The sequence below is a fragment of the Neovison vison genome, chromosome 8 (assembly GCF_020171115.1).
Source record: "Neovison vison isolate M4711 chromosome 8, ASM_NN_V1, whole genome shotgun sequence".
Classification (NCBI taxonomy): domain Eukaryota; kingdom Metazoa; phylum Chordata; class Mammalia; order Carnivora; family Mustelidae; genus Neogale; species Neogale vison.
In genome coordinates, this window is record NC_058098.1 from 1,615,944 (window position 1) to 1,637,225 (window position 21,282).

The 21,282-nt window shown below is 60.7% G+C and overlaps 2 protein-coding genes across 4 annotated transcripts; one reads left to right on the plus strand and one right to left on the minus strand.

Annotated features, from left to right (window-relative positions):
- Nucleotides 1–301: 301 nt before the first annotated feature.
- PSMA7 (proteasome 20S subunit alpha 7) lies at nt 302–6,062 on the plus strand. Its single transcript, XM_044262727.1, has 7 exons — nt 302–487; nt 2,452–2,578; nt 3,071–3,195; nt 3,841–3,963; nt 4,644–4,763; nt 5,425–5,487; nt 5,852–6,062. Exons 1-7 carry the CDS (start codon nt 392–394, stop codon nt 5,942–5,944), a joined length of 747 nt encoding a protein of 248 aa, XP_044118662.1. The 5' UTR covers nt 302–391; the 3' UTR covers nt 5,945–6,062.
- A 1,615-nt stretch (nt 6,063–7,677) lies between these two features.
- LSM14B (LSM family member 14B) lies at nt 7,678–18,907 on the minus strand. Of its 3 annotated transcripts, none has more exons than XM_044262729.1 (10): nt 18,731–18,907; nt 16,996–17,159; nt 15,607–15,742; nt 14,728–14,844; nt 12,687–12,788; nt 12,305–12,382; nt 11,924–12,085; nt 11,387–11,537; nt 9,453–9,642; nt 7,678–8,892 (listed from the first exon to the last, which is right to left on the minus strand). In XM_044262729.1, exons 1-9 carry the CDS (start codon nt 18,855–18,857, stop codon nt 9,471–9,473), a joined length of 1,209 nt encoding a protein of 402 aa, XP_044118664.1. In that variant the 5' UTR covers nt 18,858–18,907; the 3' UTR covers nt 7,678–8,892; nt 9,453–9,470. The 3 variants fall into 3 exon arrangements, with proteins under 3 accessions (XP_044118664.1, XP_044118663.1, XP_044118665.1); XM_044262728.1 differs by having other exon boundaries at nt 12,621–12,788; XM_044262730.1 differs by lacking the exon at nt 14,728–14,844 and having other exon boundaries at nt 12,621–12,788.
- Nucleotides 18,908–21,282: the final 2,375 nt, after the last annotated feature.

Below are 21,282 nucleotides of genomic sequence, written 5' to 3' on the forward strand. Positions count from 1 at the left end.
GGGCGCCGCACCGTGGGCTCGCCCGCCCCGCCGTGCCCCCGCGCCGCCCCCGGGCCCGCCGCGCCGCCACCCCCTCGCGCCCCCCACGCCCGCGGCCGAGTCCCAGGCGACGCCCCGCGGGCGGCCCCTCCGCGCCCCGCGCCCGGCCCCCCGCCGCCGCGCCGCCGCCGCCCCCCGCGCCGGGCAGCCGGTGGTTCGGCCCGGCCCCGCCCCGGCGCGCGCGCACGTCCGCCCGACGCCCCCTGACGCCGCCGACGCCGCGTACGTCCGCCGACGCCGACGCCGCCGCACGTCCGCAGCGCAGTGCGGGGGGGGGGCGCAGAGGCGTCGGGAGCCGCGGGCCGAGCGGCCGTGAGTGTGCGCTTTTCCGGCCGCCGCCGCCCGCGCCGCCATGAGCTACGACCGCGCCATCACCGTCTTCTCGCCCGACGGCCACCTCTTCCAAGTGGAGTACGCGCAGGAGGCCGTGAAGAAGGGCTCGACCGCGGTGAGCGGCGGCCGGCGGGGAGGCTCGGGGCCCGGGGCGGGAGGGCCCGGGACCGCCGTGCCCACGGCCCCCGTTGTCGGCCCGGGCGGCCTGCGATGGCCCCAGCGGCGGCGGTGGGACCCGGGAGGCGGCGGGGTCGCCGCAGGGAGCGGGAGGGGCACGTTGGGGAGCCGCGGGGGCCGGGGCGGCGGGCGGCTGGCCCGGGGAAGCCTGCTGGCCCGCGCGCGGGGGCGGCCTCTGCGGAGGGCGGCTGCGGCGGGCGTGTGCTGGCCGGCGGCCCCGGGGTGCGTGCGGAGCTGCGGAGGAGCCTTCTTGCCCCGGGGGGCGGCCATGTTGGCGGGTCCCCGCTGCGCGGACCTGCCCCTGCCCCTGCCCCTGCCCAGTCCCTCCGGCCGCGGAGAGGCTCCGGGGCTGGGCACCGAGCCGCAGGGCGGGCTCGTAGCGGGCTCGGCGGGCCCTTTGACGGTGTGAGCAACTTAGGGGCCCCGCACGCGGAGGTTCCCGGTTAGGGAGGGGACTGTCCTGGCGGTCGGCGGGCTGCAGGAGCGGGGGAGGCGGGTTGTGCGTGTGGGCGCGGCGGCTGGCCGCTGGGTCTGCGGCTGTGCGGAGGGAGCCCCCACCGTGTCGGGCAGTGACGTCGGGACACAAACTTGCCGTGTTGGTCATCGCTGGAAATTCAAATTCGGGACGTCTTTGGGACGCTTCTTGGCTTGCTTACGGGTCAGGCCGTATCAGAAGGGCTTTTGTTTTTTACCGAGTGTTATTTCAGAGGCTTGAACCACAGCAGAGGAAGTACACCGAACTGTAGAGTTTTTCTTTCCTGAATCTGTTCTGAAATTGAGGTCCAAAATCCATCTTGGGGCTTGTCTTAAGCTACTGGAAGAGGAGCTGCTTGGGACACTGCCCCATCCCCTAGTATTCCCTCAGGCCAGCCAGGGTGGCTGGCTTGGGTTCTTCCAGCGTCTCTGAGTCTGGTCTTCCCCACCCCCACCCCCAAGGAACCTGGAAGATCACGGAGCACAGGAGAACGGGCCTCAAAATGTGAACCACAGGGGCGTCTGGGTGGCTCAGTGGGTTAAGCCTGTGCTTTAGGCTCAGGTGGTGATCTCAGGGTCCTGGGAACGAGCTCTGAATTGGGCTCCCTGCCACCCGCCCCCACCCACCCCCCCTACCCCCCCCCACCCCCCCCACCCCCCCGTCTGCCTCTCTGCCTATTTGTGATCTCTCTCTCTGTGTCAAATAAATAAAATCTTAAAAAAAAAAAAAGTGAAACAGTGCTAACAAGTATTTCTCAACTGTGGGGGCATTTGCCAGTGGGTGGAGATACTTTTCTTTGCCTGAGACTGGGAAGTGCTACTGGCTGACCTCTGGGGTAGAGGTGGGCAGAGCAGCCCCATTGCCCATTGTACCCCTGCTGAGAAATCTCCAGGCAGAGTCTTACTGGTCTTCCAAGCGTTGTCCCATTCCTCTGCTCCTGCCCTGACAGGGGGCAGTCAACTGGTCCTTGCGCATTTTCCCACATTTTTCATTCTCTCTTCTCTGCGGTGTGTGCCACACAGAGAGCAGTTGACTTTCAGGAACAACCGTAGTCCTTCCACCTGACGGCAGACCAGGCCTTCCCTACAGTGTGCACGTCAGTGTGTCACAGTGCAGGAGGGAGTAGGGTGAGTGTACCATTTCACAGCTACAGAAACACTGCTTTTCGAGCACCTGATTTGAATGTCAGGGTTTCAGACTTAAAAGCCTTTTATGTGACTCTTTGATACAGTAAGTAGTTCGTTATCATATCGTAATGGAAACTGGGCTCCTCAGTCATGCACCTGGGCCCGCTCTGCCAGAATCGGGTCAGCATCCGTGATCTGCAGGGTGTGGTGTCCAGCCCCATTAACACCTGCTTACCGCCCTGTGCCTGCAGGGAGAACCTCTGGTCACTTTCGAAAGTACCGTGTTGATTTTTATTGAAGGTTGGCGTGCGGGGAAAGGACATTGTTGTTCTGGGCGTGGAGAAGAAGTCCGTGGCCAAACTGCAGGATGAGAGAACCGTCCGCAAGATCTGTGCGTTGGATGACAACGTCTGCATGGCATTCGCAGGTGAGTCTGGGGCCGGTGCCCTATTGCTCAGAGGTCAGTAAAGATCAGCCCTTTGGAAGCCATCTTGGTGGGTTTGCTCTTGGAAGATACATAAATTGGTAAACTAAAAACCGTTTTAAGACTGTAGATTTAGACTTGGGGGGGGAGAAAAGCTTCACCGTGCTCGCTTATTAGGGTGCCCTCTGGACCAAGGCCTGTGCTGTTGGCAGCATGTGACTGGATTGTACTTACAGTCTCGAGAGAGTCTGGCTTTCCTGCACTCCTCCCTGCTGGCCCACTGTGGGAAGATCCCAGTTGACCCGACGAAACTAGGGATTGACTCGCTTTGCCTGAGCTGCTCACAGAGGCTGATGGTTCCGCCACCAGTCACCCAGATGACCCCAGAGCTGGGTGTCAGGAACGGTTTAAGTCGGCTTCTGTCTGGTCAAGTGCCCTGGGCCGTCCTCTGTTGGAGGGGAGGCCTGGGTCAGGCAGCATTCTCTGCCGTTGCAGGGCTCACCGCTGACGCGAGAATAGTCATCAACAGGGCCCGGGTGGAGTGCCAGAGCCACCGGCTGACTGTGGAGGACCCGGTCACCGTGGAGTATATCACCCGCTACATCGCCAGTTTGAAGCAGGTGGGCCCCCTGCCTGTGGCTCGGCTCTGCTTACAGGGCAGTCCCTGTTGGGTCACACAGCTTTCGGCCACAGTAGCTTGAGTTATGTGTCGGTGTTTGCACGTGTCACTTCAGGGGAATCCGAAAACTGCACTCACTTCATGCACAGTCCTGCTCTTTATTCCTACAAGCGTAACTTCTACGGCTTATTCACTTTGCTGGCATTCTTCCATTTAGTGGATGGGATGGTCCAAATTCATGTTTCTGGAAGGAAATGGGAATTTTAGTCTCAAAGCCCTGCATGACTCGTTACCCAGCACCTGGGAGATGCTGAGCGCCACCCCACCCTGTGGTGAAACGCTGGTCGTTTTAAAACCGACTGTGTAGCCAGAAGGTTGTCTGTTGTCAAGTACTTCAGTGGCCTTGGTTGTGCTCTGTGACGCAGTTCTGGTCACGGGTCTCGCTTTCACGTCCTTTTGAGTAAGAACACACAGGGAAGGAGGACCGCTGAGTGCTCGGGCCTCGGCCCACTCGTCCCTTGCCTGGCAGATAGCGTGAGAGCATCCCCTCAGGGACGGCCCAGCTGCTTCCGACGTTGGGCGTGCGGCGAGGGCCGGTGCCGGGGCCGCGCACTAAGAAGCATTAACGTGCTCCTCTTCCTACCAGCGCTACACGCAGAGCAACGGGCGCCGGCCGTTTGGCATCTCTGCCCTTATTGTGGGTTTCGACTTTGATGGCACCCCCAGACTCTATCAGACTGACCCCTCAGGGACATACCACGCCTGGAAGGTGAGTCCCTGACCAGACAGAGAGTCTTCGGGGGGTCTTGCCAGTAAAGGAGATCGCAGAGGCCTTTTGGAAGGTGCTAGGCCTCCTGGTGGCTCAGGGTGGCCTTGTCTTCCCAGTGCCGGTGCACACATCCCACACTGCGTTTCTTTTTCATGGTGTTTCTGCTGGTACAGGAGCAAGGAACATGAAACTTGCTGTTTGAGGGGCGCCTGAGTGGCTCAGTGGGTTAATCCTCTGCCTTTGGCTCAGGTCATAATTCCAGGGTCCTGGGATGGAGCCCCACATTGGGCTCTCTGCTCCGTGGGGAGCCTGCTTCCCCAGCTCTCTCTCTGCCTGCCTCTGCCTACTTGTGAGCTGTCAAATAAAATCTTTAAAAAAGGGGGGAAAAAAAGAAAGAAACTTGCTGTTTGAGAGGAAGTTCAAGGATAGGTGTGGGGATACACGGTATAAAGTAAAACGGCACACGCGTTCTCCGTGATGAAGATTCGCACTCTTGGTGAGGACGCTGCAGGTCTGACATTGCAGACTGACTCCCCGCTGCCCAGAAACCATAACCTTACTCTTGGTGAGGATCAGCACCAAATCCAAGAAGCCTTTAGGAAAAGGAAGCCATGGCTGTGTTCTTGGGCTGGCTCTGGGTTGTTGTACCTTGTACCATATAACACACGTTTCTGCTTCAGGCCAATGCCATAGGCCGGGGCGCCAAGTCAGTGCGTGAATTTCTAGAGAAGAATTACACTGATGAAGCCATTGAGACGGACGACCTGACCGTGAAGCTGGTTATCAAGGCCCTCCTGGAAGTGCGTTCGCATTGGAAACCTGGTGCTTGGGGTGGGCAGAACAGACGGCTCAGAAGTGGGTGGCCCGTGTGCCAGCGACAGGAAGGGAGGCACTGAGAGCCTCAGGGGGAGTGCTGGGCTCTTGAGGGCTTGTTCTGGATGCCCGCTGACTCCTCTCCGCGGCCGCAGCAGGCAAGGACCAAGTCTCTGAGAACTCGCCTGAGAGCACGCAGCTAGGGAGAAGCCGAGGCAGGACAGGAACCAGCAGGTGTGGACTCTGTGACTCCGAGCCCTCCCTCAGCCTTGCTGGGCTCCTGCTGCTGCTAAGGTTGAGGAATTAGGACTGGGAACAATGGTTGGGGGCACAGGGCTATGTCCGCACTTCAGAGGCGTTGGCTGGTAAAGCCAGAGAGGCCGGGGGGTGGGGGGAGCCAGAAGGCTGGGCTGGGGGCCAGCTGTTGGGGCTCCGTGGCGGGGAGAGCGGTGTGCATAGCTGCTCTGTGGAAGGGGCTACAGGAGGCAGGTGGGGGGTTGGGGGGTTGGCCCTGCAGTTAGGACAAAAGCTTTGGGGCTGGGGCTGCAGGGTGTCCTGCTTTTTCTTCTGGAGCAGTGTTTGAGTCATTTGCCAGAGCGGTGTGGCCTTGAGGAGGGAGAGGTGTCCGACGTTACTCTTTCTTCCCAGGTGGTTCAGTCTGGCGGCAAAAACATTGAACTGGCTGTCATGAGGCGAGATCAACCCCTCAAGGTAATCGCGAAGTGTATTTGCTGTCTTTCACTCTGGAGCATTCCCAGTGATGCAGGGGACAGGGACCCTGGTCCTGCGGCTTGAGTGCTAGGAGGGAGGTTCTCTCAAAGACCCCCACAAACGAGGTTCACTTGGCACGCTGAGCAAATGTTGGCAGCCGGGCGGATTTGCTTCTGCTTTCAGCCGCCTGCAGGCAGGCTCTGACGGTTGTCGCCGGGCTCTGGCGCGCCCAGCCTGGTTTTCCGGGAGCAGCGGCTGTGAGGCGCGGTCTGGCCGGAGCCCAAAAGTTCCCTCCCCAAAAGTGGCATTGCTGCTCTGGGGCACCTCATGTGGCTTGGGGGTAACCATGAACTTTCTTCGGTAGATTTTAAATCCTGAAGAAATTGAAAAATATGTTGCTGAGATTGAAAAAGAGAAAGAAGAGAATGAGAAGAAGAAACAGAAGAAAGCATCATGATGATGAAACCTTGTGGTGATTTTTAAATTCAGATCATGGATGATTGTCGAGGATATGTGGGCATTTGCATTCCATTTATTACTGTCCATGTGTCCTGCAATAAATTTGTGTTTGTTAACCTTTTCGTAAGAGCATCTGTGTCTTGGGGCAGTTACGACCGCTCTGTAAAGTGGCGTCTTCCCCTTGCTTTGTGTCTCCGAGCGCTGCCCTCAGTGGGAGTGCTCCATGTTCCTTGTCGCCAGACAAGCCACTGTGGTGGGCAGGGGGTGTCTGCCTTTCTGGTTTGCGAGTTCAGGCAGCTCTAGGAGGCCATGCATGCGGTGACAGCTTCTGTAGACAGGCGTGTGGCATTTCACACGGACACAGAAAACTCTTTAAGTTTCCCCCATTAGAGGTTCTAACCAGACTGACCTTGTTCCTTCTTACAGACCTTCACTCTGTTTCCTAATTCACGCAGATCAAGGACAAAAGCAAACACCACTCAGTTTAAGTATTTGAATTCAAAATTCTGCAAAGCAGCAGCTTTGTTCAGGACAAGTCCCGTGTTTCTGGTTTGTAGCAGATCCAGTCTGGACGTTCCTAAGCTTCCTGGTGCTGATGGCCCCCTGCCCGCTCTCACTGTAGCCAGTGAGGACCCCGCTTTCAGCCTCGGTCCTGGTCCCTGGCTGGGTCTATACCAGAGACTCTAACTCCCTCCATCCCCAGCTTTGCGGCTTCAGAGGCGGCTATCAGGCCTGCTGACAGATCCCCTGCCTCCCTGCGGCCCAGGACATGGCATAAAGGGCTCTTTGCATCTGTGGGCTGGTTCCCCTTCCAGCCACATTGTTAGGACTCCAGGGCTCTGCTCTGCACGTCTCTCGGCTGAATTCTCACCGAATGACACATACATATTCTCTTCTAAAAGGAATACAAAGGCCCAGGTAGGGTTCAATAAAGCTCAGCATAAAATATGTAATTGTCAACATGTCAGCTTCAAGTTTTGAGAGTAAAATTAGTCCTAGTGGTAAACTGACTGGACTACATCTGGATTCGCTAACAAATCCCGGCCTAGGGCAACTGCTGAGTCCCCCACTTTGTTTAGAATTCGCGCCCTGGGCACCTGCATCCAGCACGCACACACGCTATGGAAAATTTTCATTTCTTCTTGGGCAAGAACGTTCCTTGTCTGTGTCCACCCCCTTCAAAGGAAGGCTGCCCAGAATCTGTTGAAATCCCGACGCTGCAGTCCAACTCCCCGCTGCCCGGTCCTGCTCGGGGCCCAGTGGAACCCCAGGCAGGCATGGCAAGATGGGACAGGCCTTGGGCCTCTGACACTGCTTTCAGAGTCGGCCAGAAACCCAGGCCAGGCCCGTGGGCTGCTCTTTCACATGGTGCTGGGGTCAAAGCCTGGACCAGGCCCGATGGCACCAAGGACAGGCAAGCTCTGCGGAGCTCAGAGGCCACGGCAAAGCAGCAAAAGGATGGCTTCTGAAGCAGGTGTATCTGTGAACTGAATTTTTAAAAAAGTTTGTGCCCCAAGTGTCTGGGAGGCAGAGCCAGGGTGGCCCACTGTGAAACTGGACTGACACACCTTCCTCCAGACCAGCGGTCAGCTCACGCAGGAGCAGCAGGTGTCCCCCAAGGTCCTACCAGCCTGAGGCCTGCATAACATCTCCCGCCTCAGGACGGGCATGTCACACAAGATGTGACTCAGGCTGCAGAATCAACAGAACTATTTAAGAGCAGAGAAGAAAAAAGTTGTAAAGGTTTGCATGTTTATTTATAATTATAATTTACATTACTCCAACAGAGCAGCCCATTGCTATGTTCTAACTCTTAGCCATTAAGTCCTACAAAAATAAACCCAAGCTTTTACAGTAACTGAATCAATACAGAACTAAAACCTTTGTAGCTATTTAAAGGGGTTTAGTTACCAAGGTGCTTGTGTTCAACACAGGGCCCTCTCCGGCAGAAGGACGCATGCTCACACTACAGGTCTGACCCATTTACTCATGCAACGAGTTTATGTTCCCCACCCACCCTCCACCCACCATAAAACAAAAACGCAACTATTTACAATTAAGAAGAAATAATGTTTTAGGTCAACCGACCTTGCAAAAAAGACTGGCTCATTTCCAAGGGGATGAGACACTGAACAGTGGCCCGAGTCCAATACCGACCGGACTGGGTCTGGGGACAGCAGGGATGGGGCAGGAAGGACGGGGACCCCACACGTCCCTGGGCTTTGGCCCCCAACCCTGATTCCTATGGAAGCCAGGCTCTGAGCAACAGTTCCTAGCTTAAGTTCAGGACCCCCTCCTAAGCTTCCAGGACTCCCCCTCTTCCCTGCACCAGCCCCCCTGCCCCAACCCACCAGCTCTAAACCTTGACATCGCCACTCTGGATGTAAGGGTTGTCTGGTTTCTTACACAACATGATCCGTGGGACACTCCACTCTCCTGGCCCTAATGCCCACCCACCCCCACACGCTCCCATGCTGGCCCTGCCTGGCTCCTGAGACCCCCCACCTGTGGCTGTGGGGGTGCCAGGCCAGCAGCACCAGAGACCAGTTGGGTTACAGAGATACACACTTGGCTGCCACATTTGCCAAATGGGATTTGGTTCCATTTGAAAAAAAAATCAAAGCTGTCACAAAGAAAAGTCACAAAATGAGAATCAAGCTTTTGCTCTAAAACCTTTCTCCAAAATACCAGAACCTTAGAATCAGGCTGTGCGCAACTAAAGAGGAAAGACGGGCCAAAATACCTCCAAGAGGTCACCCACAGATACTTCCCCCAAAACAAGTGGTTCTAACTCAGACCATGTCCAAGTTCAATTAAGTTCAAAACATAAGTAGTAGTACGGGAATTTTCCATCTCCGTAAACAAAGTGACCCCCGTCTCCCGGTAAGTGCAGCGTTTCCAACATCCGCAGACACAGCGTCGTTTCTGTGCGACTTCCAGAGGCGCCTGTGAGAAGGGGACAGGACAACAAGTGAGTACCTCAGCTCAGCACACTTCCCGAGGCAGCCGCCCTGCAGGAGCCAGGCACGCAGACTCCCCGGGACGGGGTGCTCATCCCCCCGCCGCACTCCAGTCAGCCCCGGGCTCCCCAGACTCTGCAGTCACAACCGAGGATAGAAATCATCTTGGTGCACGTGGGGGACAGAGAGGGAACTCCAGATCCCAACCTGGAGGAGGCGGGTCAGCTCCAGGCACACCTGTGACCCCCTCACCGCCCAGACTCACGGGGCACACAAGTCACTGGCAGTCCCGGAGTCCCTGCAGGCCGGGGCAGGGAGGCTGGCTTGGGACAAGTGTCCTTGCTGACCACGCTCTGACCACACTGGGGCCTGCCCTCCCTAGGAGGCCTCTGGGTGACTGGGAGGGTCGAGGCCCTCATCCTGGCTCTTACTGGAAACCAGAGCCAGCTGCTCCGGGCTCCTTCCTGCAGAGAGGCTGGCTCTCGGGCCCTCCCCCCGCCAACGCCCTCCCTGCAAAGGGCCCAGAAACTTCCTTCCCTCACTCACCGCGGGCGGCATCCTCACTCACACCCTGCCAGTCCCGGCTCTGTGGGACGTTGGGTTGCGCCGGGTTGTACCGTTGCCCCTGCCCCCTCGAAATCCACCCCTGAAGCTACGGCCACGAAGAAACCTTCCTGACACCCCAAAGGTCTCTGTGTTGAGCTTCCGCTCCTCAGCCCACGTCGTCCGCCTGGAACTGAAGCACAGACAGGGGCGTGAGACCAACAGCAGTGGTCCCCGCTCACCCCTTTCCGAGCCAGGCCCCAGCCTCATGGAGCCCAAGAGGGAAGAAAGCCCGACAGGTGGGGGGTGGGGACAGCTGCTGGAGTCCGCAGAGGGGATGACCCGGTCCCTGCCCAGCAACCCCGGAGCCCGTGCCACAGCCACTCCCTGCCACATCTCCAGCCCGGTCTGTTTCTCTCTTTGGCATCAACTCAACTTCGTTTTCACCAACGAAGGCGAGCACGTGACACGAGGCAGGGCCCCTATGGGCTCCAGGACCCAGAGCAGGAGACGGACCCCTTCAGACAAGTGAGAGGGGGTCAGACTAGATGGGACAGCATCTCCGAGAACGTGATGCTCGCGCGCTGGGGGCAGTGGGGACACGGCACCAAAACCGCATGCTGTCCTGCCGTCCTTCACACCGCAGATGCTCGGACACCCACCTCAGCAGCTCAGGGGAGGAGCCCTGTGTCCGTTTCCAGGCAGCTCTCGGGCCACGCACAGCACTGAGCTCCTGTCCTATGGTCCCCGCAGGCCTCACTCAGCAGCAGCAGCAGCTGCGCCCTTCAGCCCCAGGCCAGCAAGCCCGAGTCGTGCTGGTTCCCCCCACACGCAGTCAGCGCACCCTGTCTGCTGCCCCCTTCCGCGTGCATTTGGAGGCTCTCCCCTCCCCTGCCACCACCACCTTATTCCCAAACACTCAGGCTATTGCAAAAGCCTCCGTCCCCACCTTCAGCATGCTAGCCGGAGAACGCCGAGGTGTCAGACGGCATCGCCCCCCAGCTCCCGCCCGGACAGCTGCCCACGGCTCTCCACACACGAGCTGCTCGTCACTCTGACCTACTACAACCGAGCACCCCCATGCACACGTCCCCTTCATCCCAGACCGACTAGCCTCGCCCGGGCAGGCTGTCTGCAGCAGCTTCCTTCACTCCCCCCTCCACTGGCTCCCAAACACCACATGTGGTGAGATCGCCACCTTCGACTGACCTTGATCCTCCCTGACCTTTATCCTCCCGATGCCCACCCTTCCCCTCCCATTCCCCCGAGGTATTTCTGTCCTAGACCTGCTCATGCTTTTATCGGGTTTTCCCCTGCCAGGCCAGAGATGCGGGCAAGTCAGGACTCCCAGCTTGCTCTGGGCGGTGCCCTCGCCGCCCAGCAGTGTGGCTGGCGCTCTGGACTTCCACGATGTGCCCATCCTAAAGACTCCGTTCCCCACTCTGCTCCCTCGCACGGCAGCATCCAAGCACGAGCCGCACGGCACTGAAAACGCACGACAGGGTCCCCGGCCTCCAGCAAGCAGACGAAGGAACCCCCCCAAGACAGAACCCTGGCTGGCTGCTGCGAGTAGCAAGGCCTCAGGCCCCCAGGGTCTGCTGGGAACCAGGAACGGGCCAGGACGAGCTCAGCTGGGGAGGGCAGGGCCCACCCCAGCTTTAATGGACAAAGGGGCTGCAAAGCCAAGACAGAAGCCGTCTCCCCAGGTCCCCATGACTGCCGGGGGGTTTCCAAACTGCCACCTGCGGGCACCGCTAGGACCGAGATGCCCATGTGACAAAGATGTGAGGAGGATCCTAGATCGGCCCTAAACTTAGAGCAGAGACTGTTCTTCAAGAGAGCAGGCCCTGGTCTCAAAGAGTGTGAGGCAGAACGAGGGTCTTCCTGCCAGCCCATCCAGGACTCTCGAGCCCCGAGCCCTCCCCTGGCCCCCCGACCTGGTCTTGAGCTCAGAGGAGATGTTGTCAAAGAAGGACTTGGACTTGTCATAGTAGCAGTTGGGCCCCAGGTGGTCCTCCTCAGCGGGGGCATCATCACTCTGGGTCACCACTGCCGAGTCCTTCTCGTCCCCCTTCTCGGCTTTGTCATCTGCACGGAGAAGAACACACTGGGATGCTGGGACGTGAACCGAGCACCCCTTCTCCCCGAGCAGACCCTCCTGGCACTGTCCTCAGGCCTTGGGAGCGCTGCGGGAGGGTGGGGGGTGGCCTTCAGTGTTAGCGGAATCTCCTCCTCAAAAACTGCTCCTGTCCACCCGGGGGCCGCCCGGTCTGCTCCCCCTCTCCCAGCAAGCACAGTTCCCACGAGGCCCCCAAGGGTCCTCCACTCCTTCAGGACTCCTTAGGGGGCGCCACTTCCACACTGGCCAGCGGCCCCACTGCATACCACCCCCCCGCCCCACCCCTGCCTGTCTGTCCTTGACCTGCTTCTAAATACTCCTGGACAGACAACAATTTCCAAATAACGGCAAACACCTTTAAAATTCAGTTTCTTCTTAAACTCTTTGTCCAACTCCTCTCTGTTGAACTGGGCATTGGCGCTCTCAAAATCAAAGTCGCCTTCAAACTTGATTGTGTTTTCTTTGACGTTAGTCGGGCGGTTTTGCCCCCTGGAGCGATTCCTTGTTCGTCTGTTCCCTGTGAGAAGAAAGGAAGCCACGGCTGGTAAGCCACCAGCCTGACATCACTCGGCGAGACACAGGCGACAAGGAGGGAACAGAGCACACGACAGCAGACCCTGAGCCCCAGCACGCCCTCAAACCGTCACCAGAGATAAGGTGGGGGGCGGTGCGGGGGAAGCAGAGCACACCTGGACAGGGCGAGGCGCCCCAGAACTCAAGGAGCAACAGCCGTTACCTGATCTCCTCCTCTGAGGCCTTCTGTTCTCGTCGTTCACCTGCCCTTGACTTGGCACGGCTGCCGGCTGAGCTACATCTACGGCGCAAAAGGGAAGCGTAAGGCGAGCGCCTACGAACGCAGAGCCCGGCGACGGGAGCAGGGGCACCGCCACAGGGACATGCAGCAAGGGGAGGCCCTGCAAAAGCACGCGGTGTTTAGGATGGGGGCAGGGACCGGTGCTGTTCAATTACAAAAAAGGAAAACCGAGAAGAGGGGAGACAGAGAGAAGAACCCCAGGAAGCAGCGTGCCGCTGAGGACGACGCGCGCTAGTACCGCCGCCGCTCTTGCCGCCGGGCCGCGCGGGCCGCCCGCCGAGCTGCACCCCCACGGGGCCCTTGCCGGGTAACAGCTTTTTGGCGTTCAGGTTATCCACAGAACCGGTCTGCACAGCCTGCTCCACCATGGGGCTCTTGCCGACTGGGACGGACGGAAAGCCGGCTCCTGGGACGGAAGGGAAGGACGGCTTAAAACCAGAGAGGAGCAAACCTCACACCCCTCCGGCCACTCCTGCTGGGAGGCATGCCCGGCAGTCGAAGGGACCCGCCTGGAGATTCTCCCGATCCCAGCCAGGCCCCCCACAGAGCCCCCGCCCCCTCCCCCGTGCCTAGCTGGGCGGCAACAAGGCCGCTTCATCCGGGAGCCCTGAGCCCCAGGACCCCCAAGCTGCGGACTGACTGCTGAGGAGAGAAGAACACCCCCAGGCGGTTTAGAAACAACTTTCCAGGGTGGGAGGTGGACGCATAAAAACAAAGGAACGAATGGAGCTTTCCAAAAACCACCTAAGCTCTAACCCCAACGGGGCCCGTGGGTTCCAAGATGCCGGAAAATTCACCGTCTGAGAACTTATTTCATCCTACTCCACTCTGAACAAGAACTGTCCCAGTTCAGGATTTTGTAGTAAACACAGTGATCACTCTTTAAATTCCAGAACACTGTTGTTTCCGCCCAAGGAACACCACCACTGGAAAGGGCGCTGTAATAAAAGCCGACTACAGAGAGGGAAGCCGTCAGGAAGAAACGAAGGCTCCTCGGCTGCCCCCGAAGGCGGGCGCGCGAGGTCCATTCCTACCACGCCGCAGCCCTGAGCTCAGAGGCCGAGCCTCGGTGGGGAGACGGGGAAAGCGGACAGGCTTGCCACCCGCACTGGCCCATCTCCTCTCCTCGCCGCAGTCTAAGGGGGGGTGCGGTGCCGGGTGGACGTCCAGAGCTTTGACACAGAAAAACGGAGCCCTAACCACAGCAGTGACTATGAGAGGCAGCCCGGCACACGTGAAGACCGGCTCTTCCACCTTCCTTACTGTCCACGTGGCACAGACACTAAGGTAACACCTGTGAGAAAGTCCCTTCCGACCAGCACAGAAGCTGCTCGTGGCCCCGCCCACGACAGGCGCCAGGGCAGAGCAGCCGCCCCAGCCCGCCACCTTGCCCAGCAGGGCCTTCCCAGAGACCCAGACGGACTGCTCCCGCCACTCTAACTCCGGGGCGCAAGACGCTCAGGCTCCTTTGCTTTTGAGAAAAGACACCAGTTAAACCATCTTGCCTCAGCAATTTCATGCAAACAATCCGAGGAACGATGAACGTCTGATGTCATCTTAACCGAGAAAAAACACTACTGCTTCCCCAACTCGGACACGCCGGCATCCGTGCAGGAGCAGAGAACACCACAGGCCGAGAAACAGACTGACGGCAGTCGTGTGCCACGGCCGGAGCTCCGGCAGCCGTCCTGGACGGAGCCCCCACGGCGAAGGCAGGGCTCCTGTGCTCGACCTCAAACAGGCAGGCACGTGAATCTCAGCTCTCCGTGAACTGAGAGCATCAGGAAAGGTCAAGAGGCGTCACAGCCCAGCTGAGGCAGGTGGTGCACACGAGCATTAAGAAGCTGGTCGCGACGCTCACGCCGTTCGCCTGGTCGGTAGGTCGAGCGAGCCTCCTAGGTCTGCAGGGGCTTCCCACTACAAAGCAATCCCAGGCCCCTATGGCTGACCAATGTGGTACTCAGTTCCCAAAACAACAGGTGAGTTTCTCAGGGACCCTCCACTCCGGTCTCACCCAGCAATCTAGAGCACAACTGGAACCAGCAGAAACCCCAGGGAAGGGCTTTCTGCGGAGAGGCAAAGTTCCCTTGTGCAGTGGTCTCCGTGCAGGTCACAACAGACCCTGGGCCCAGGGAGAGGGAACAAGTGCTTGGTCACTTCTTTCCAGTCTCTTCTTTAAAACGCTAGGAGATCGTTAATAAATCATGACCACACACTAAATCACACGGAGGCAGCTTCACTGACCCCACGGGCTTGGCTACAGCTACTGTCACTCTGGGCTACTGGTTTACCCCCTCGCTCTCAGGACGGCAAGACAGCATGCAGCTCTCCCAGACTGCGGTTACCCTTGGAAGTGAGCTGATGTGGTTCTGAGGACATGTCAAGCTCTGAGGCAGGCTGTGGAGATGGAGAAGAACTAGGGCTGGAAGCTGCGGCCGAGGCTGGAGGGCTCACCAGCTTCTCTAAAGAAGACAGAGGAGAGAAGAGCAAAAGAGAAGGTACACAAATAAGTAACGAGACACTCGTCCTGTGTCTAGCCAGCTTGGAAGGAGCCAAGCAGTCTCTCGCAGGACACGTGGCTCACACAATCCTACTCTAGAAACACGGCGAGCCAGGCCGAGAGAGATACCCACACCGGAGCAGCAATCCAAACACCTTGGTTAGAGAGTGACCCAGACCCAAGAGCCAGTCTACAGGGCCTGCTCGAAGCCCTGCGCCTGAGGGGCAGACTGGCGACTCCAGGATTTGAACACATGGAAAAGCTACGTCAAGGGCCAGGCAGACCCTCCCTCTAATGTGCGGGAGAGAACCTCATTCCAGAGTTCGTTCGCCTTTGGGGAAATAACTTTTGAGCAGAGCACGGACAATACGGTGATTGTCACAGAGAGGTGTTGACGCAACTTTTGCATTTACAAGCCTGCAAACGTGCCTGTAGTCAGAACTCATCCGTAATCACGCGAAACACTTGTTTCCTATTGAAGCAAACGTATCATGACTTCCACCCAGACCAACATTTCAAATGAATTTTGATTTGAATCATCTGTTCCAAAACTCAAGACTGCTGACTCTTCACTCTGAGTAGCACTACGTGTTCTGGCCAGCTCAAGTCGCACTGAGTAACGCACTAAGCATGCGACACAAGCGGAGAACCCCGAGAACATCTACGGCCCGGCCTCCCGGAGGTCCTCGCACGAGCACTTTACCAGATAGAAGAGGTCACTCACCTAGACCCAGGGAAGCGGCGTACTGCTGGCTAAGCAGAGAGCTGGCCGCCAGCTGGCTGTACGGTGGCATTCCTCTGAAGGGGCTGTAAGGCACGTGTGGCTGGAAGGAGGAGGCCGAGCCCGAGCCCAGGGAAGACTGAGCAACGAGACACACAGATGAGAGCAGCGCAAGGCCCCCCCATCACCCGCCTGGAAAGCACTGCTCAGATGGGGAAAGGCAGCCAGTTTGTCAGCCTGAATTCCTGGAGGCTGGGGGGGCGGGTGCACGGGGCACTTCCAGGACGGCCAAAGGGGGCTCAAAGCTGCCTTTCCCAAATTCCATACCCAACACTCCCTGTCCAGGTAACTCGGACCTCCGTTTCCCCTAACTCAAGCCCTCTAATGACGCCCGCTGTCGTCAAGTAGTCCGGCTTCTGTACGGGTGCACCATCCTCAGGTTGGCCCTGCCCCAACACACAGGAGTACAGCCACGTGGTTCCCAGATGAGCATCCTTTCTCCGGTCCCCACGCTTTCAGGGACACTGCTGCCTGTTGCTCCCAAAAGGCCCCTTTGTCCCTCGGAGCCTGGCTCAGGTACCTGACTCTTCTGAAGTCCCTGAGAACTCTCGCTGCAAACCTTTCTTAAGTCTGGCCTGGACTGCTCCTCTCGTCCCCAGAACCCGCCACACCGGCTCCTATCCTCCAGGGAGCACCTCCCATAGTACAGGCCTCCGAGGAACCAGGGAATATTTAAATTCTAAGTGAAAAGAATATTAATCTAGGTTCCCTGGTAATCCTACGCAATTATGCCTTAATGGGAACGCCCAGATGGCTCAGTCAGTAAAGCAACTGCCTTCCCGCTAGGGTCATAACCTCTGGGTCCAGGGATCTGCCCCGCATCTGGCTCCCTGCTCAGCAGGGAGTCTTCTTCTCCCTCTCCCCAGGACCCCCAACCCTACCATGCTCTTTCCCTAATAAGTACATCTTTTAAAAAAATCAAATAAAAATTTTTAAAAAATTACGCTTTTACACAGCAGGCAAGTGTATGCTACAAGAATTGCAAATTCAGTGTCCCAAAGCACTAGAATTTACAACCCAGTGTCGAGAGAGCAAGTCCTGCTGTCCCAACCCGAATCTAGTGACAAACGATTCCCCTAACACCCCAGACAAGACTGGACCACCACCCCCTTTGCACACAAGGGGCGTCTCCCCCTACAGTGCACACTACCGGGTGCTGAGCTGCGGACTTTCTGTAGGAGCGCCCACAGCCCACACAGAAATTAAACCACTTTCCGCTAAATGGCTATTCCCCGAGCGGAGCGCTGCCGCCAAACAGAGGACACCACGTTCCGCCCGGAAGCCCGCGCCTCTGGAGGCCGTGCCCACAGCAGAGCAGAGCCGCACACTTACTTGAACAATAGCAGGGTCCTGCGGGAGCGTGTGCTGAGCTTTCGGAGGTTCACACACGGTAATATCTTTGATGTCGCTTCCCCGGAAAATGATGTACTCGTAGATCTCCTCTCTGGGGGGGGCCGGCCTGTCTGTGGGGCGGTCTTCAGTACCGAAAGACCTCACTTCGGAGTCGAGAGAAAGAGGTGTTAGCTTTTCGTCCTCGGCCAAGGGCGTTCCCTCCATCCTCTCCGCGGGGGCCCTCAGGCATTCCAGGACTGGCCCGGCCCCGCACGCCGTCCACGGCCCGACGTCCGTGGTCCACCTTCCGACAACAACCCCACCCCCCAATTTCCGACCCACAGTACCTACAAGACCCCAGCTGGCAAGACTCCAAAGGTTCTAGGTCACAAAGACAACAAGTTAACGACATCGTAGCCTGACCGTCCCGGGAAGTTGAACACTCTCAGGTGGGAACACAGGAGGCCCGGCGCCCCCAGCAAACCAGGTCGGCCTCGCAGAGCAGCCGCTGGCACCCGCCTTCAGGGATCAAACAGCGACAGCTGCTTTTTTTCGAAGCCTCACCCCACGTCGTCCCCCGGGGAGTCTGGTTTCCCGGGAGAGAAGCCCGAAGGTTGGTCCTCACCTTCCCACAGCCTGCCGGGAGCAGCGGCCCAGAGCCGGGACCCACCGCACCAGCGGTGCCCGAGAGCCTTCCTGGGGGCGTGGGCCCTTCCCAGCCGGGACTAGGGTCTCTCCGAGCTTGTCCTCCTTCAGGGGCCCAGCGGGGCTTGAAGCAGCCTCTCCCTGTACTGAGCACAACTCCTGCTCAGGACCAGACACTCTGGGCCTCAGTTTCCCCAACGAGAATCTCGGGCCAACATCCCCGCGTGCCAAGAGGACGCGTCAGCAGACACGGGGTCTGCAACCCCCAGCGCTCCCGGGAGCAACGCAGCCGGTCTGCCCCAGAGCCCGGAGCCTAGCGGTAGGGCAATTGCCAGACGGCGGAGCGAAGGCCGGGCGCTCCCCCTGCAGCAGCAGCGAGCGGGCCGAGCCGGGACCCCTGAAGACCCAACGACGCCGGGAACGAACAGGGTTTCCGCCGCCCCGGCCGCACTCTGCGCTTCTCCCTAAGAGGCGAGGAAGGGCCTCGCCATCTTCCCTGGAGGGCGAAGACAAAGAAACTTCGGAGCCGCCTCCCGCCCCGACAGGCTGGGAAGAGGCTGCGGGCCGCTCCGGGGCCCCGCACAGCCTCCGTCCCCCGCGGCTCCGGGGCGCCCAGCGAGGCCCCGTCCCGGCGGGAGGCTCCGGCAGGACGCGCTGTGCGCTCGCGCTCGAGGCTGCCTAATAGGTTCCAGAAGGGCTTGCGGGAGTCGTGTTCTGGGGAGGCCCGGGAGCCCCCGGCCCCTCGCCCCGCCCCTCCCCCGCGGGGACCCGGCTCGGCGCGCCCGCCGGCCCCCCACCTGCAGAGGTGCGCTGCGCGGGGGAGGGGCGGCGCGGCGGGAGCCGGACCCGCCCCCCGTCCCCCGCCGCTCGCCCCCCGCCGCTCGCCCCCCGCCGCTGCCCTCCCGCGGGCTGGGCTGGGCAGGCCGCGCACAATGAGCGGCGGCCGCGGCCGGGGGGCGGGGGGGGGGGCCTTTGTGCCGGCCGCGCCGCGGGGGGCGGGGAGGCGGGCGGGGGGCGCCGCGGGGGGCGGGGGCGCCGCGGGCTGTTGGCGGGCGGGGGCCGGGGCGGTTGGGGCGCCGCGGGCCGCTACCTTTGGCGAGCGCCACGGTGGAGTTGTCGGTGTCGATGGTGTAGAGGATGCCCTCGTAGCGGATCTGCGCCTTGGAGATGAGGCTGATCTTGCTGCCCAGGTACGGGGTGCCCGAGGAGCCGCTCATGGCGGCGGCCGCCCGGCTGGGCCCGGCCCGCTCGCCTCCGCGCGGTCGCCTCGCCGCCGCCGCCGCCGCCCGCTCCTCCGCCTCGGCGCCTCCTCACCGCCGCCCGACGGGCCTGCGCTGGGACCAGCGAGCGAGCGGCGGCGCGCGGCCGGGGGCTCTGAGGGGAGCGCGGGGGAGGAGGGGCCGCAGCAGCCACATCCGGGGCCTCGCGCCGCCACGCCCCGCCCCCGCACGCTCGGCGCCCATTGGCTCGCCGCGCCGGCCTCCCTTTAAATATGGCCGCGCCGGGGGCCTAGGGCCGGGCCCGCCCTCCACGCTTGCGCAGCGGGGGCCGCGGGCCCGGACGGGCTTTCCCCGGCTCTCCGCCCCCTCCTCAGCCGACTCCCGGCGGGCCCTGCGCTGGGTGGGAGCACGAGACCCGGCGGGCAGGCTCGGGGGTCGGGGCGGCGCGGGGGCGGGGGGTGGAGGAGGTGGGGGCGGAGAAGGGGTGGGCGTCGGGAGGGGCGGAGCGCGCGTGCGCGTGCCGGGGGGCGGGGCCGGCGGGCGGAGGGGCGGGGCCGGCGGGCGGAGCGCCTGGGCCTCCAGGAGCTCGAGCCTGCGAGCGGTGGACCCCCGGGTCAGGCATCTGCCGTGCGGAAGTGGCCAGGACAGCTTCCCCTGCCCCGGGCGGGAAGGCCGCCCGGCCGGGGTATGCCCGCCCCCTCTCCAGCGCCCGCGGGCCGGGGTCCCTGAGCGCGACGCGGAGGCGGGGCTCGGGATCTCTGTCCCGCGCGGTGCAGGCGGGGGGCCGGGAGTCCCTGTCCCGCCGAGCGGAGGCGGGGGTCGGGGTCCCTGTCCCGGGAGGCGACCGCGGGTTCGGAGCCCCTGTCCCTCGAAGTAGACCCGGAGGGCCAGGAGTCCCTGCCGGCTGCGAGAAGGAGGGGCCGGGGCCGGGGCCGGAGCGGCGGCGGGGAGGCGGGGCCGCCCTCTGGGCGCGGGGCGCCGTGGCAGCTGCGGGCGGGAGCGCTTCCGGCGCGTCGGCCGCTAAATATAAAGTGCTGAGCGCGGCGCCTTCAATCCTCCCTCCCCCACACCTGCGGCCGCCTCGCGCCCCTTAAAATAAATCGCCGCCCGCCTCCAGCGCCTCGAGGCCCCGCCTGGCCCGGCCGGCCCGGCTCTCGCCCGCGGGCGTCCTGGGCGTCCTGGGCCTCGGCCCCGGGAGGCGGAGCGGGACCTGGCTGGTCGGCGGCTCGGCGCGCGCGCGGGTCTGTCGGGCGCCCTCCTGCCCCGGCCCGGCAGATGCGGGGCCAGTGTCGGGTCCCGCAGGAAGGTCGGTGGAGGCCGGCCGGCATTTTGTAGAAAGGAAACGGGGTCACCTAGAAAACACCAGAACATCCCCCGCAGGGGACCGCTTACACGTGTGACTGCTGACCCGGGGGTCGGCCGAGATGTAAAGTGTGTTTCTTACCGTGAGTGTCAAGCAAGGGAACGACCCGCTGCAGAGAACGTGCCCCGCCGCTCGGACGGGCCTCCTGACCCCCCTCCTCTGGTGGGGGAGGATGGAGACTCCGCACGGGACAGGCCCCCGCCGGCACCCGGTGACATCCAGGACCGGAACAGTAATGGCTTTGGGAACAGGGAGCAGACGTGGAAAAGTCTTGAGGAGGCATCTGCTAAGGCTTACCTGTGCGTTTTAGGATCGGTTCTTGGCACGTGAGAAGATTGCCCGGGTGAGGAGAGTCAGAGCTGTGGAACTAGTCTAGCCCCACTAGGAGAGATCTCTGGGGATGGGGGTGTCCTGCTCCTAGAAGTGAGATGGGACTCTCCCTTAGCACAGCCTTTCCCCGGGGTGCACCTGTCCCGAGTAGCTGCCATCCCCGGTCTCCTGATCCGCCTTACAGCCGAGGCCATCCTCCCCCGCACTTTGGGGGTCTAGAATATGACTTGCCCAACGTCACAGATGCTCCCTCTCCCAGATCCTGGGTTTTGGAGCCACGAGCTCTTTGGGGTGGAGGTGGGGATGCAGTCTTCACTAACAGGAGTTGGTTCTGTCTTGGGAAAAGAGAATGAGAGTTGAAGCCTCAGGAGCCGGGTGGGGGGAGTTCCGGAGACCTATGAGAGCCTGTCAGACCCCTTGGGGTGCAAGTACGTGGTTCCCTGAGGACATTAGCTATGGGGCAAATGCCCAGGCAAGGCAGAGACTAAAAATACATGGGGCGGACAGGTCCAGGAATGCTGGCCCTACTGTAGGTTCATTCCTTGGTGTCTCGTCCAAAGTGGAGGGCGCTTGCAAAAAGTTGGAGAACGGGAGCAGTTGAGATGGGACCTAAGCCTGACTCAGGAGGCCACTGGTGCGGTTTGTGCCCCAAGGTGGGGCACACCCGTTCAGTCCATCCACCCTAAACAGTTGTTCACAGTGCTTATCTACTTGTAATCACCAAGCTTT

What these genes read in the sequence shown, in the direction of transcription:
- LSM14B (XM_044262728.1), bottom strand. Translation starts at nt 18,857, where the DNA reads ATGAGCGGCTCCTCGGGCACCCCGTACCTGGGCAGCAAGATCAGCCTC. An exon ending in GCCTCAGAGGAGGAGATCAG is followed by an intron (nt 12,086 to 12,304) that starts GTAACGGCTGTT and finishes TTCTTCTCACAG; the next exon opens with GGAACAGACGAACAAGGAAT. An exon ending in GAAGAAACTGAATTTTAAAG is followed by an intron (nt 11,538 to 11,923) that starts GTGTTTGCCGTT and finishes TTCTCCGTGCAG; the next exon opens with ATGACAAAGCCGAGAAGGGG.
- PSMA7 (XM_044262727.1), top strand. Translation starts at nt 392, where the DNA reads ATGAGCTACGACCGCGCCATCACCGTCTTCTCGCCCGACGGCCACCTC. An exon ending in TGAAGAAGGGCTCGACCGCG is followed by an intron (nt 488 to 2,451) that starts GTGAGCGGCGGC and finishes TTTTTATTGAAG; the next exon opens with GTTGGCGTGCGGGGAAAGGA. An exon ending in ACATCGCCAGTTTGAAGCAG is followed by an intron (nt 3,196 to 3,840) that starts GTGGGCCCCCTG and finishes TCTTCCTACCAG; the next exon opens with CGCTACACGCAGAGCAACGG.